Genomic DNA, 15,492 nt, shown 5'->3' on the forward strand with positions numbered 1-15,492 from the left:
AAAATCATTATACTGTTCACTCGAAACGGAAGAATTTTATGGTGTTTAAATTATACCTCAATAAAGCAGTTAGAAGGAGCTCTGGTAGCATAATACCTGAGGCACTTGACTGCTAACCAGAAGGCTGGCTGTTCAAACCCACCAGCCACTCCTCGGAAGGAAGGTTGGTCAATCTACTTCCGTAGTGATACTGTCTCGGCAACCCAAGGAGGGGTCTCTATGAGTCAGATCTGACTCAACAGCACATAACAACAACAACAACAACAACAACAAAGCAGTTAGAGATGGATGAAAAAGCAAGCTGTAAAACAATACATGCAGTATGGATGCCACTTATGAAAAGTTTCAAACTATGTAAAATAATACCTCTCTAAAGGAAGGGTCGCTATGAGTCCGGCCGACTCGAAGGCACATAACAACAACAACAATATGTAGTAAAAGTATCAAAACACAGCCTGGAATAAGATACATCAGTTTCATGACTGTGTCTGCTTGCTGGGATTGGGGCTGAGACTCAGGGAGGAAACGTTTTATCTGTAATTTTTTATTTTATTTATCTTTTTAAGAAATCAAGAAAAGTAGGACATGGTTATCATAAAAGTCAGACTATAACGGAGGTAGGGAGAGGCATGTAATTGAGAGACACACGTCACAGGGGTTTTAAGGGGGCTTTGTGTTTCATAAGGAGCTCTGGTGGCCTAAGGCATCTGACTGCTAACTAGAAGGTTGGCGGTTCAAACCCACCAGCCATTCCACAGAAGGAAGACGGTGCAATCTACCTGCGTAAAGATTTCCCTCCTTGGAAACCCAGTGGGGTTCACTATGAGTCAGAATCAACTTGATGGCAATGGGTTTGGTTTTCGGTTTTCTGTTTCATGACTCAGGCGGTGATAATAGTGTGGCGGGCTTTATGACTATGCATTGAACTGCACATCTACATTTTATGTAATTTTCTATGTTATAGTTCAGAGTTTCTTAACAAGAAGATGAAAATGAAAATATTCATTTTTTTATTGTGATTTTGGGTGAAAGTTTACAGAGCAGATTCACTTTCCATACAGCAGCCCACACACACGTTGTCTCATGACACTGACCACAGTTTACCCCAATGCCACAGCTCCGAAAATATTCATTTTGTGGGCTCTTTTTGGGTATGTGATGTTATTCTTTATAGTTCTGTATATTAATATTCTTTGCAAAATAAATAAAATAAAGATTTGCCTTGAAGGATGAAGTGAGGATCATATAATGTAATCAACCACCTTTGGGATAAGATATTAACCTGCCTACGAAAAAGAAGATGGCCCCTCCCTCCTTAACCAGGGGGCCGGGCGTTGCCTTGGTGTCTCCAGGCCCCATGGGAGCAGCTGGGCTTAAGCAGGCCTTCAAGCTGCCAACTCAGGCCCCCAGATGGCCGGGGGGGGCCAAGGGGCCTCAGACAGTCTCCCCGATTTTCCAGGCTCTCCATGTCTCCTCCCTGATGGATGACCCTCCCTCACCCCCCCTCCTCCCTCTAAATGCTGCTGTCTCCAAGGCCACCTACCCACTGGAGTGGGAGTGCAGGCCCAGCCTCCCCTCCTTTCCACACGGCCGCCCTGCCTGGCACCCCATGTTCTCCCTGAGGCTCTGGTGGCCTCCAGATAGCTTCCTTCAGCTACTCTAAAGGGGTTAGCCACTGTGCTGGGTCCCTGCCCAAAAGGAGCTCGCAGACTGTAGCAATCAACAGAAATGGACCAGCTACTTTGCTTTGGGTTGTCCAGCCTCTTTAGGAGATGGCCTTGAGCTAAAAACTGAAAGGTGAGACGATTTGGTGCAAGGATATTAGAAGAGAAGAACTGGCCAGTGCAAAGGCCAGGGTTTAGCTTGTTTAGTCATTAGGAGTAAAGTCACTGAACCTGGGCAGACGTGAGAGGGGAAGGGAGGATGAAGGAAATCCCTCCTCAGCATGAAGCACCCTTTGCCAAGGCCCTGTGGGAGGGGATTGAGGTACAGTTACCCCCAGGGCCACCAGAGCCCAGGCAGGAACAAAGGAATACCCCCAGGAAGAACAACCCAGCTGGCCTCACCTGGGTGGGCGTTAGGCTGAGCCAGACCTGTGCCAAAGAATCCCAGATGTCAGAGGAGGCCAGCACTGAACGGGGTAGACACAGAGACTGAAACCCGGAGCCCTGGCCCTGACTGTTACTACTGTGTGGCCTTGGGCAGGTCCTGTCTCCGGGCTTTGGTTTCCATGTTAACAGAGATGTGCTTTGCTTGTCAAAAGCCTGCTTGCTGGCCAGCTTCAGAACATGGCAACATTCTTTTGACTCCCAGGCTCGTGCTGGGCCCAAGCCTGGGCTCACTAGCGGTTAGTCCTGAGATTCTCCCAGGGGACTCTAAGGCACATCAAGTTTGACTCCTGTAAAAACAGCATGGCAGGGGCATCTGACCTCCTTGAACTTCACAGGGGGAAGAAGGATCAAGATCATCATCAAGAGCCCTAGGCTGATTCCTGTGAGGAAGAGGTCAGACACTGCCTCCAACCTCCAAACTTATTACCAGTTCTGACACCAACCATCCCTCCCACAGCACTCTCCTCTTCTCAGCTGGGTTCACTAATTCATTGAAATGGCCACACGGAACTCACAGACCATACTCCCAGTTATGGGTTTTATTAGGGAAGTAACAAGTTACAATTCAGGATCAGAAGCAACTTAGGATACAGTTCTTCAATCAGGCCAGCCTGTTCTTGGCTATGTCCGTCTCCAGCCCTTGACCTCTCAATCCTTCAGCCCCTTGGCCTCTGCCCTGCTTGGCCAAGTACTGCAAAGCTCTTTCAGCTCTGCCAATAAGCACCTAGAGACACCGCACTCTGCCAGTTAGCCTTGGCTTGAAGGCTCTCGGCTCTAGCTAGCTCTGTGGGTCCGGAAGCCCACTGCACTGTGTCTTGTCCCATCTCCTGCTGGGTCTCCTGGCTCTGCTGCCGCTGTTTCTCTGCCACTGCTTCTCACCATCTCTCACCATCTCAGCAACGTGTTCAGCTTTATCTGGCTCCTGGGTCAAGGGGGTTCAGTGCAGGCATCTCAGCTCTAAAGGACTCACTCCTCCTCAGCTCTTCTTTCTTGATTGTAGTGGAGTTTCCCACACACACACTTTTCACCTCTAAAAAGGCTCATTTTTTTAAGTCTAGTGGGATAACAAAACTGACCAGTCCTTGCATTAGGGTTTCATACACCTTATTCACATGGTCCAATCCCCACAAATGTACCATGCACTTTATTTACATTATTAGCAAGCTATCCAATCCCCTAGGAGCCCTGGTGGCGTAGTGGTTAAGGCATTTGGCTCCTAACCAGAATACTGGTGGTTCGAACCCACCAGCTGCTCCACAGAAGAAAGATGAAGCAGTCTGCTTCCGTAAAGATTTGCAGCCTTGGAAACCCAATGGAGGTCACTATGAGTAGGAATCGATTCAATGGCAGTGAGGTTTTTTTTTGGGTTTTTTTTTTTTTTGGTTTGGGTATTCTATCCCACAGTGACCACAAGCACCTCACATTTGCACAGTCACACCCAACCATTTGCTAGAAGGGCCATACTGACTGATGCACTGTAGCACAACCCCGCAAGTTCTATAGTAATGGAGGACACAGATGCCTAACCTGGCTTCCTGGAGGAAGCAACATCTGAGAAGGGCATTGAAGGCAACATAGGAGTATGCCAAGTGCTCAGAGAGGGGTGAGGGCAGGCAGAACAGCCTGGGCAGAGGTGTAGCAACAGGAGCACTGGAAACTGGGCTGTTAGGTAGGGAGTGCTGGGTGAGCTGTAAGGGCTCCTGGTCCCAGCGTCTTCAACTCCAAATGCAGACACAGCAAAGCCCTCCATATACTTGCTCAGGAGGCAAGTGTCATGACAGGCAGTCATGGCAGAGCCTGGCGATGGTGATGGGAGGGTGACTATGCACCAGGCTCATGGAACACACTCAGCAAGGGCCTCATGCCTCCACCCTCTGTTCTGAGGTCCCCTCCCCTTCCCCATCCCCATCCTCTTTTTCCCACATCAATTTCCAGCCAGGCTCTTGCTGGAGAAGCTCTGAAACACACTAAGCCCTTTCTTATCACAGGGCCTTAGCCTGTGCGTTCCCTCTGCCTAGAACTTTTCCTCCTCTCTCCACTCCCATCACTGTGCAGCACCTTCTCGGCCTTAGGTTTCAGGACCAAAGCCAAAGATTTGCCTCCCACCCTGGTCACTGGTCAGAGCCTGCTGGGAATCTTCAGTGGAAAGGGGGTCAGCCATCCCATGGGGGGGGGGGCTGCCTCACTGCTAACCCAACTCAAACCCAGGGCTCTCTGAGAAAAGCTGGGAGTGTGGGACCCCCAGGTCATTGTCCTGGAGGGCAGGGGAGGATTGGCCCAGAGTTAGTGCTGTCACAGATGCTGAGCGAACCTCAGCTAACCTTGACCTTCCCAACACCTGAAAAGAGTCGTGCTGTTTTCTTCAGTCCGAATGTGTGTCACGCAATGGGAGTATCTTGGTGTATGCACGTAAGAAGTGTGCATTAGATATATTTTTTAAACTTTTTACTGTGGTTTGGGTGAACATTTACAAAGCAAATTAGTTTTCCATTCAAAATAAATAAATGTTTATCACAAATTCAGCCTGTCGGAGAGGTGTGGGGGTGACAAGGATGAACACATCAGGGATGGTGTGGGGTAATGGTTATGGGCATTAATTCTGAAGCCAGACTACCTGGTTTCAAATTCTGGCTGCGCCCTTTCTAGTTATGAGATCTTGGGCAGGTTGAACCCATTTTCTTAACACAAAATATTTTATTGTAATAATTAGGTATATTTCTATAGGTGGTACAGAAGTATAACCAGCACCTCAATTCCCATCACAGGTGTTACTGTTAGGACAAAGCTAACCAGAGTATTTAAGGCGTTTTTTAAGGGAGCAAATTTTTAAAAAATATATAAAGTACCTAATAGCATAGGCCCCAGTTGAAATGCTGACTCATAAATAAATAACTGAGGTGAGCGAATGCTGGTGTAGGGGATCTCACATGCTTGGCTGGGAAGTTTGGGCTTGACCTGGGAACAATGATTCTTAAGACCCTGGGACTATCAGAGGGTTCTGGGCAGGTGGAGATAGAGGGACCAGTGGGTAAGAGAGAGGGTGAGGATTGGGGGCCTCTCGACATGGTCAGTGGAAGAAGCTGTTGGGAAGAAACTGGGGAGCCTATGGACTTGGCTCCCTTCACTGGTGTCTGACCTTAACATTGCACTGACCTCCCCTCCCAGAGGGTCTTGCGAGGGCTATTTAGGAAACAGAATGGCTTTAGGGTATGACTCGGCCCAGAATATGGCCATGGGAGATGGTGGCTAAAATGGTGCCATCAAGAACACGGTTGGAGTTAAGGCAGTCCAGAGACTGAGGGGCCGCCATGTTGGATGTCCAAGCATCAGGAATGTTGACATCAAGGTTATGGAGATGTGATGGTGAGCACGTTGGTAGAAGCCTCAGAGGCATTTAGGGGAGGGAACAAGGCTGGGGTGAAATGGCAGATGTGACATGGGGGAATAATAATAACAGCGTCAGAGCCTGTCTAACCTCAGGAGGGATAATGATCAGGATCATCACAAAGCTGGCTCCCATATGGTGGAAGCCAGACACACCTCCACTCTCTGCCCTTTTTACCAATTCTGACACCAGCCATCCCTCCCACGGCACTCTCTACTTCTCTGCTGAGTTAGATAATCCATTGCAGTGGCCACACAGAATGCACAGACCATACTCACAGTTACTTAACTGTGTGAAATGTTTACTAAGGAAGTAACAGAGCACAACTCAGGATCAGCAGCTACATCTCGGGGATCAAGATCAGGGAGCATGTAGGCAAAGTCTCCCTTCTTCAGGGCAGGACAGCTTTCTCAGCGCCTCTGTCATGCAGGTCTCCCTTCAGGCCCCTCAGAACAGGATCCTCTTGGCCTTGCCAGCTGTCACCACCAACTCTACCACAGGCCTCTTCTGGGCTTCTCACTGTCTTAGTATTACAGTCCTTGACTGATGTTAAAGCTCTTGTAAGAGGTTCCTTGCCTCCTCTTCTTTCCCTTTCCCTCTCTTCCTTTCTCTCTCTCTCTCTCTCTCTCTCTCCCTCCTCTCTTCTTTCTTCCTTCTGCTTCTTTCTGCTGCTTCACTTCTTGCTTCTTTCTGTCTGGAAATCCTCTACTGGGTTGTCCGCACTGCATACAACTCCTCGTCAATCTCAAGGCATGGCCCCTCCCAGGAGAGGGGAGTCACCAACTGACAAATGCCAGTAGGCCACAGACACTTCATTTGCATAGTTGGCTATAGTAACTTCATTTGCATAGTCTATTGATGGATCCCTGCAAGGGACATACCAATCACAGGGCGGGCAACAGCTCAGGACTGGACAAAAAAGTATCAAACCAAGTTGCTTGTAGTTTACCCAGAAAATGTAACAAACCATCTGGGGTAGAAAACTAGGGCAGAGGTAACTAGTTACTCAGGGCTTAGGGGAAAGATCTCTCAAGTTGTTTTTCCAAAGAACCAAGGCAATAAGGCCATATAAAGAAACTCATTTCACCACAGTGGGAGAGGCCCAGGTCTTAGGAGGCTTATTTGTAGAGAAGCAAGATTTCAAAGGCATGGAACAGAGATGAGAGGGAGGCACCAATGGAAGAAAGCATGGGGGTTAGGGAAACTCAGAGCTGCATGGGGCGCGCAGTTTGATGGGGAAAAGGTTGGGCAGCCTTCAGCCAAGGGGTGGTTTCCGGGCTGGCAGAGAGGTAAACGCTATTCAGGAGCAGGCATCTACTCTATGGGGGAGGGCTCAGGAAATGAAGTTTCCCTCCCATGGAGAGTCCTGCCTGGTGAACCCAGTGTTCCGACCCCTACATTGGCCCATCTTCACCACTGAACCATTGATTATTACTTGCCTCCAGGGCTGGAAATTCACAGAATGGCAAAGTTTTACACAACTATTATTTTGTTAATGGTGTGATTAAAATGTCTTTTTTTTTTAATTGTAGGTCTATTTTTTAATAGGTAATATATGTATGTGGTAAAAATGCCCAAGCAGAAAAGTTTTCTCTGTTCTCAGATGAACAATTCCTACCAATTTACTATTTATTCTTTCAGAAGCATTCTATGCATATATAAAATATACCTGTGTGTATACATCCTTTTATGTACACATAAAAGTGAACATTTTATGCTTCTTACTTTTTTATATAACAACAAATCTAAGAAATGAAAACATCTTTAGTGCATCAGGATATCGATATATCTTCTATCTCAGTGCACATAGACCTGCCTCATTCTTTTTAATGGCTGCGTAATATTCCATTGTGCAGGTGAATGGTAATGTATTTAACTAGCTCTTTATTGATAGAAGCTCTTCAATTTTCAATTTGCTACATTTATCTATTGACAACACACACCCACCTTTAGCAACAGACATTAAACAGCATCGCATCTAGTTAGCCAGAAGAAATGCAAATTAAACACAAAGAGATACCCTTTCATACCTATCAGAGTTACAAAAATTTTAATGTCTGTCAATACCAAGTATTGATAAAGATGTGGAGGAACTGACTCTCAGACACTGCTGGTGGGAATGCAAATTGTTATAATCACTTTGAAGAACAGTCTGGCACTATCTGGTCAAGCTAAAGATTCACATATCCTTTAGCCCAGCAAGTGCTCATCCAGGAAACTTTAAAGAAACTCTCACACATGGGCCAAGAGACAGATAAGAACATCCATTGCAGCATGTTTATAATAGCAAAGCATAAGAATCAACTTAAATATCCATCAGTGAAAGAAAAGATTAATCAATTGTGGTATATTCACAGAATCAACTAGAAAATAGAAATGAAAACAAATAAATGACAACCGTATGCTTCCACAGGAATAAATCTCACAAACAACGGTAACTGAAAAACACAAGTTTAATAAGGATATGTTTAGTAGTAGTTGTTGTTGTTGTTGTTATATGCCGTCTAGTGAGACCCAACTCACAGTGACCCCTCCTTGGGTTTCCAAGGCAGTATCACTATGGAAGTAGATTGTCCAACCTTCCTTCTGAGAAGTGGCTGGTGGGTTTGAACTGCCAGCCTTCTGATTAGCAGTCAAGGGCCTTAGGCATTACGCTACCAGAGGTGGTAAGGATATGTATAGTATGATGCCATTTATGTAGTTTTAAAATATGCAAAACATTCCACTCCTGGGTTTATACCCAGAAGAACTGAAATCAGGGACTCAAACAGAGACTTACACCAGTACTCATGACAGCAATTTTCACAATAGCCAAAAGGTGGAAACACCCAATGTCCACTGACGGATGGATAAAGCAAATGTGATAGATACATACAATGAAATATTATGCAGCCATAAAAAGGAATGAAGTTCTGACACTTGCTGTAACGTTGAGGAATTACACTAAGCCAGACACAAATGGGCAACTATTGTATGATTTCATGTATGAAGTATATGAGAAAAGGCAAAGACAGTAGGAAAGAAGTTACTAGGGGCTGGGTGGAGGGAGTAATAGGGAGTTATTTTTTAACGGGTATAGAATTTCTGTTTGGGATGACTAAAAAGAACTAGAAATAGATAGTAGTGATGATTACACAACATTGTGAGTGTACTTAATACCACTGAATTGTACACTCAGAAATAGTAAAAAGAGTAAGTTTTCTTACATATAGTTTACAATTAAGAAATGGAAAGGAATAGTAAAAAATATGCAAAGCAATACCATGGATTTTTTTAGATACTACATACATAGTAAATACAGAAATAAATGCATGGAGTCAAATGATCAAATTCAAGATTATGCTTGCTTCTGGGAAGAGCAATAAGGAACTTCAAATGCATCTGTAATGTTGCGCTTTTGAAGGAGCCCTGGTGGTGCAATGGTTAAGAGCTTGGTGGCTAAGCATAAAGGCTGGTGGTTCGAACCCACCAGCCTCTCCACAGGAGAAATAGGTGGCATCCTGCTTTCGTAAAGATTAAAAGCCCACTGTCATGGAGTCTGTTTCGACTCATAGCGACCCTAGAGGACAGAGCAGAGCTGCCTCATAGGATTTCCAAAGCTGTAATCTTTACAGAAGCAGACTGCATCTTTCTCCCTCACAGAGGCTAGTGGGTTCGAACCTCCAACCTTTTGGTTAGCAGGCCAATGCTTTACCACAGCACCACGAGAGCTCCTTCCGTGAAGATGACAGCCTTGGAAACCCTATGAGACAGTTCTATTCTGCTCTATATTCACTATGAATCAGAACTGATGGTACATGTTATATTTTTCAGCTGGCCAGTAGGTAGTGGCACTGTTTACATTATGCTCCAGGCCTTTTTCACATGTATGACTAAAATATTTTATAAATTTAAAAAGCAGAATGAGTTACAATTGGAAGCCACCATTTGCACTGTCAATGACTTCTGAACATCATCGATTCCATACCTGTGGAAGGAGCACTGTGGCTTATGGCGAGGTATAGAGTTCCTGACCAATCTAATCCATGTATAATGCGAGAGGTCCCCCACCCCCGGCCTGTCCTAAGACCATCTGAACTAAGCCCACTCACAAGCGCCTGCCTCATCCCACAGGCTAAGTCTCAGGCTACACCTCTCTTCCTCTCACAGGTTGCTTCCGGAGCTTCCCTGAGGATTCAGCATTATTCCTCCCAGGCATCTGAGCCCCTCCAGAAGCTGCCTGAAGGCCAGGTCCCTACTAGCAGGTGACTCTGTCACTTCAGCCTCTTTCTAACCGGGAGCCCAGCCCTTGGCCTGTGTGCAGAGAGAGAGCGCCAGCCTTTCCACCAGCCCCTAGGCAGTCCCAGGGGCTCTATGGGCTACCTGCCAAGAGACTGGGTTATAGTCCCTGGATGGTGCAAATCTTTAATGCTCTCGGCTCCTAACTAAAAAGTTACAGGTTCAAGTCCACCTGGAGGAATCTTGGCTGGTGATCTGCTTCTGAAAAATCAGCGGTAAAAACAACATAGATTTCACTGTGCATAAATTATATTTCAATAATGTGTATTTAAAATATATAGAGAGAGCACACTTCTACTCCAACACACATGGAGTTGCCATGAATCAGAATCAAATTGACAGCAACTCATAACCAGCACAAAGTTGTATATAAGTGAAAGAGCCCTGGTCCCAAGTCTACTACTTGTGACCTCCGGCCAGTCTCTCCATCTCTCTCGTCCAGTTTCCTTATCTGGAGAGCAAAAGGTGTGGTAAGGTGAGGGGCTCACAGCCCTGGGTTCTGCAAACTGTTCTTCAGGTGTCCAGGACAGGAAGAAGCATCTCTCAGAGCCATTTAGCCTGTCACTGCAGCTCCAGAGTGTCATACATCCATAGAACAACATCATTAGGTAAGTGTTAACTTTTCCCCACTGGTAGGCCTGGCACTAGTAAATGTACTGTGACGAGTGTAATGTGTTTATGAGAATGTGCATAATAAATTATCAGAAAGAGCTGCATTTTTAATATCGCTTAATACATCAAGTTGGCCTCTCAGCAGCCACAAGCTATGTTGCAAACACTTAATTTGGCTTGCTTACGTCAGTGGTCCAGCAAGCTCTCCACGCCAAGGCCTCAGTACACACAAAGGAGGAGGCGAGGACGGCCAGAGTGAATGGTTCCTAACACTCCTTCCTGTTTGATCCACCATCGACTGGAATTTCAAGAAAGATGGGACTTCATCCACCACCAGGCCCCCTGCAGAATGCAGCCTGGGGCTTGTCACAGGGTAGGTGCTCAATAAATATTTGTTGAATCATGAATTCATGAATAAATGAATGGGCAAGAGCTCCTAGAAGGCCTCTTTCCATCACCCAGCAACCGTGTTTGGAATTCCTCCATCAGCTCCTCCTTTGGGTTAAAAATTCCTATTAATACAGAGAAAGTTCTATGTGCACAGCTTGCCAAGAGCTTCTCCAGAAATCAGGAAAGGGTGGAAACTGGGGGTGCACATTAAGCTAGAGCCAGGGAGGGCACGTGGACACCAGCCAGAGACGCCAACCAAGGACATCCAGCCAAGTGCATCTTAGAGGTCATCTCCTCTAAAATGCATGTCACCCTCTGGGAGGAAAGGCTTTAACTGGTATTTCTCAGCCAAGAAAGAGGTCACAACACCCAAAGTGGGGCCCAGTGGGGCTTGACCAAACCACTCTAGAAATTCCAATACCCCACCCCCAAGCGGGCCTCCTCTCCCAGTGAAGAATCACTCAATATTGACAGCTGTTAGCGATGGGTGTGTGTTGCACATGTGAACAGTGTGTGGAGGCAGCAGAACAGATTGAGAATCACTGTATTAATCCTTTAGCACCTTCTAACTCAGCATTTTTTTTTCCCCTCACTGGGCAAATCTGCTGCAAAAAACCTCTTTAAAATGCCGAAGAGCAAAGATGTGTCTTTGAAGACCGAGGTGCACCTAACCCAAGCCATGGTCTTTTCAGTCACCACATATGCATGTGAAAGCTGGACAGACAATGAACAAGGAAGATGAAGAAGAATTGATGCCTTTGAGTTGTGGGTTTGGCGAAGAATACAGAAAGTGCCCTGGACTGCCAGAAGATCAAACAAATCTGTCCTGGAGGAAACGCAGCCAGAATGCTCCTTGGAAGTCAGGATGGCCAGGCTTCGTCTCACCTGCTTTGGTCATGTTGTCAGGAGGGACCATTCCCTGGAGAAGGATGTCACACTTGCTAAAGTGGAGGGTCAGCGAAAAAGGGGAAGGCCCTCAATGAGATGGATGGACACGGTGGCTGACATCATGGCCTCAAACCTAGCAAGGATTGAGAGGATGGCACATGACCAGGCAGTGTTTCATTCTGTTGTGTCACTGTGAGTCAGAATCAACTCGATGGCACCGAACAACAACCACCCAGCAACTCTCAGCCTTCACTGGGCATGAGTATAACCCAGGGGTGCTGTCTAAAGCACAGTTCCCTGCTGCCGAATCTGGAACAGTAGATATGGGGAAGAGGGCTGAACTCTGCTTTGTGAATAGATGTACTGGTGGTGCAGATGCCTGACCTTCCTCAGACGGGGCACACTTCTACCTCCTTGGGCAGGATGCTCTGCATGTGGGAGAAGCAGGTGGGGGAGCAGTGAGGTCACAGGGATCCTGAGCACTGTGACCAAAGGCTGACTCGCACTTAACTTTGCCAAGGGCCAAGGGCAAAGCCACCTACCACAGCATGGGGAAGGGAAGGCAAGATGATTGATGAGCTTTCGCCACATCCAGCTGCTTTAAGAACCCACAGACACCAGCGACTGCCCTAGTCTTGGCAAGTGCATTAACTTCTCAATGTTCTTCCTTCCTAGTGTTCTCACCTGGTCCTCGCAGCAGACAGGGAGAGGGCAGCCAACTGCATTTCACAGCTAGGAAACTGAGGCAGGCACAGAACGTAGGGTGATAGTTTGCACCAAGAAGGCAAGAACAAGGAAACTACAATTTTCTGAGTGCTTGTTACATGCCAGAGCCCTGGGTGGTGCAAATGGTGAAGCCCTCAGCTGCTAACAGAAAGGCTGGGAGTTCAAACCCAACCCAAAGGCACCTCAGAAGAAAGGCCTGGTGATCTGGTTCCAAAAGGTCCAAGGCCTGAAAACTCTACAGAGTGCAGTTCTACTCCGAAACACATGCGGTCACCATGAGTCAGAAACATCTCAATGGCAGCTGGTTGTTACATGCCAGGCATTGAGCTAGGCACTTCAGAGCTATACTAGCATCTAATTCTCACAAGGTTATTTATATTCTCCCCATTTCACAGGTGAGACTAAGGCCTAAGTTAAGCCATTTGCCCAAGGTTATACACAGTTAGGAGGAGGTGCACACTGGCATTTGATGCCAAGTCCGCCCTGACTCATGCTCTTTCTAGAAACTGGGTACTCACCCACATATCGCCTCTGCTCTACCTCCAGGGAGCAGCCCCCCATCTGCGCTAGACTCCCCGATGGACACATGCAGATCTCAGAGTGGCCCTCAACTACTCTACCTGCTGGAAATGAACCCCATACACGCCTCACGTTTCTTCAGTGGACGTCCTGGGGTTCCCCAGGCTTGATGCTTCTGGAAGCTGTTCCCTCCTGCAGAGCCAAGAGCCATGAATCGATCCTCTCAGAAGCCAGACCCACAGAAGGTTAAGAGGTGGGGAGGAGTCTGGTCTGCCTCCTCCTTCCTTTCTCACTCCCACTAGACACAAGGGTATGGCCTGGATTCATTAAAAAAAAGGGCCCTGGGGTCGTCCCCAGTCTACCTCTTGCTAGTCACTTGTCTTCCAGAAGCCTCAGTTTCCTCATTTTTAAAATGATGACAGCACTCTCTTGAAGGAATTATGAAATGATGGCTCGGCATCCATATTTTAATATTCCGTATCATTACATAATCACTTGGTGATGCAGCCACCTCTGGCACAAAAAAAGTCACTTCTGTGCCTATTTAAGGACTAATCCTCTTAAGCATTCCTGGAAATGAGAAACCCACTATGTCAGGCTATCCTCCCAGGCTCTTCCATCCTTCCCTTAGCCTTTGACTCTTGGGAGAGCTGCATTTTTTCCCCATCAGGGTCCTAGATTGTCCTTAAGGGGCCCTGGAGCCAGTTCATACCCCCTGTGACCCCTGAGGCTCTTGCCCCCCATTCTCTTTCTCCATTTCCCTCCTCTTTATTCATGTAGTTTCTGTCCCAGAAGCCCTAGGTTTTACCTGGGTTTCCAGCTTTGCTCTGACTCCCTTGAGTTCTGATGGCATCAGGGGTTGGAAGCATCAAAGAAGCTAGGACACCTAGGTTCTGATCCCAGCTCGGCCACCAGCCAGTTGACACTCTGGGCAAGTCACTTTCTCTTTCTGAACCTCAATTTCCTCACCTGCAAAATGGGAAGAGTATGACTGCCTACCTAATGGGCTCATGGGGAAGCACTGAAATGACAGTTGTGAACATTCTTGGCACAGTGTTCCGTGGTTTTCAAAGCTGGGTAATGACCATCACCATGCAATTCAGCACTCATCATGAGACAGCATAGGACCCACCATCATTTCTCACCAGGAGTCTCACCTCCCAAGGAAAGGGAGGTGGGACAGCCAGCCTTGAGCACCTCTTACCTGCCACGCTCTGTGCTAGAAGGGGGTCACTGCAATGCCTTGGGGTTGATGTTAAGCTCCTTTCACAGCTAAGGAAACTGAAGTTCAGAGAGATAAAATGAGCCACCCAGATGCATGCAACTGGAAGTGATGAGGCCAAGGACTCTTCGCTCTTCTCTCTGCACCCACCCCTCTGCTGGAGTGGAAGGACACAGGCTTGGAGTCCGTCATTCAGACTCCAGGAAGTAACTCAGCCAAAAAGATAAGTGTCCCTGACATGTCAGTAGAAGCCAGAAAGTAAACAGGACTCCATCCAGGCCCAGGGCTTTCTGGCTACACACCTGTGTAAGCAGCGGCCTTTCCCAATAGAACTCTGGTTCCCGGAAAGACAGAGGGCAGCTGGGCAGGGCTGTCTGGCGGGGATTTGTTTAGTTATCTGACCATGTGTGAAGCCTCAGAGGTGGGCAGACCACACCCTGGCTTTCCACCTCTGCCTGATTCAGACACCAGGAAGGTCTCTTCTGCCCAGGCCAGCTGACCCTCACTCCATCATGACTCCAGCTGTGGTCAATGATGTCACTCACCCTGTGCCATGCGGCAAGCTGGGCCCTTCAAGCCCATCACTGATGGAGTAAGGGACTGACTTGATGTTACAGAGACTCTTGTTTGTGTGTGACTGGGGAGGATGTGTGAACAGATAGTGCCAGGTATGTCCTAGTACAGTGGAAAGTGTACACGTCCTGGTAGTATGGCTGTGTGTCCTTCTAGTTGTGCTGAGGGGCATGGGAAGCTGTGCCTAGGTATCCTCGATCAACTCTATGCATGTGTGTTTGTGTGTTCTGTTAGATGTGTGTGTGCTGGGGTTGGTGCCCACAGCATCCTCCACAAACTCTGTATGCATGCCTGTTGTGTGTGTGTCTTGCAGATGGGAGCAAGTGGACACTGTCCCCAACTGTCTCTGCACACGTTTGTGTAAGCTCAGAGTGTCTTTGCACACCTGTGTGTGTCCTGTGAGAGTGAACGGAGCCTAGCCTGTGCTGGCACGCGCGGGAATGTGCGTATGTGGGTCCCGGAGGTCCCTGCTCCGCTCCCCACTTGTCCTGTAAGGGTGTGCGAGTGGCGGGAGCCCGGATAGCCCAGGCCGCCGGTGTGAGTGCGCGCGGGGTCCCGGGCCGGCGTGCGCGCCGGTGCGAAAGCGAGTGAGTGTGGCGCCGCTAGGCTCGCTCCGCTCGGTGCCCGCCCGCGCAGCCCGCGCACTCACACTGCTTGGTTGCTACCGTGTGACGCGGCCTGGGCCCGCCCCCTGCCTGCCGGCCCCTGGCACTCACTCGCGCCGGCCGCCGCCGAGCAGGCAGCTGCGGCGTCAGGGCCGTCCGGGGGCGCCGCCGGCAATGCCCGCA

The 15,492-nt window shown here is 48.0% G+C and overlaps 1 protein-coding gene across 1 annotated transcript in view; it reads left to right on the plus strand.

The window, feature by feature from the left end:
• Positions 1 to 15,492, plus strand: part of DOC2B (double C2 domain beta) — a 125,579-nt gene that overhangs the window by 73,833 nt on the left and 36,254 nt on the right. Inside the window, exon 4 of the mRNA XM_042780488.1 lies at positions 15,200 to 15,480. Within this exon, the coding sequence (XP_042636422.1) occupies positions 15,200 to 15,480 (281 nt within the window). The remainder of the gene's footprint in view (positions 1 to 15,199; positions 15,481 to 15,492) is intronic.

The sequence above is a fragment of the Orycteropus afer genome, unplaced genomic scaffold, assembly GCF_000298275.1.
Source record: "Orycteropus afer afer isolate SDZICR_OR568_19922 unplaced genomic scaffold, OryAfe1.0 scaffold00042, whole genome shotgun sequence".
In the NCBI taxonomy this organism is placed as follows: Eukaryota; Metazoa; Chordata; class Mammalia; order Tubulidentata; family Orycteropodidae; genus Orycteropus; species Orycteropus afer.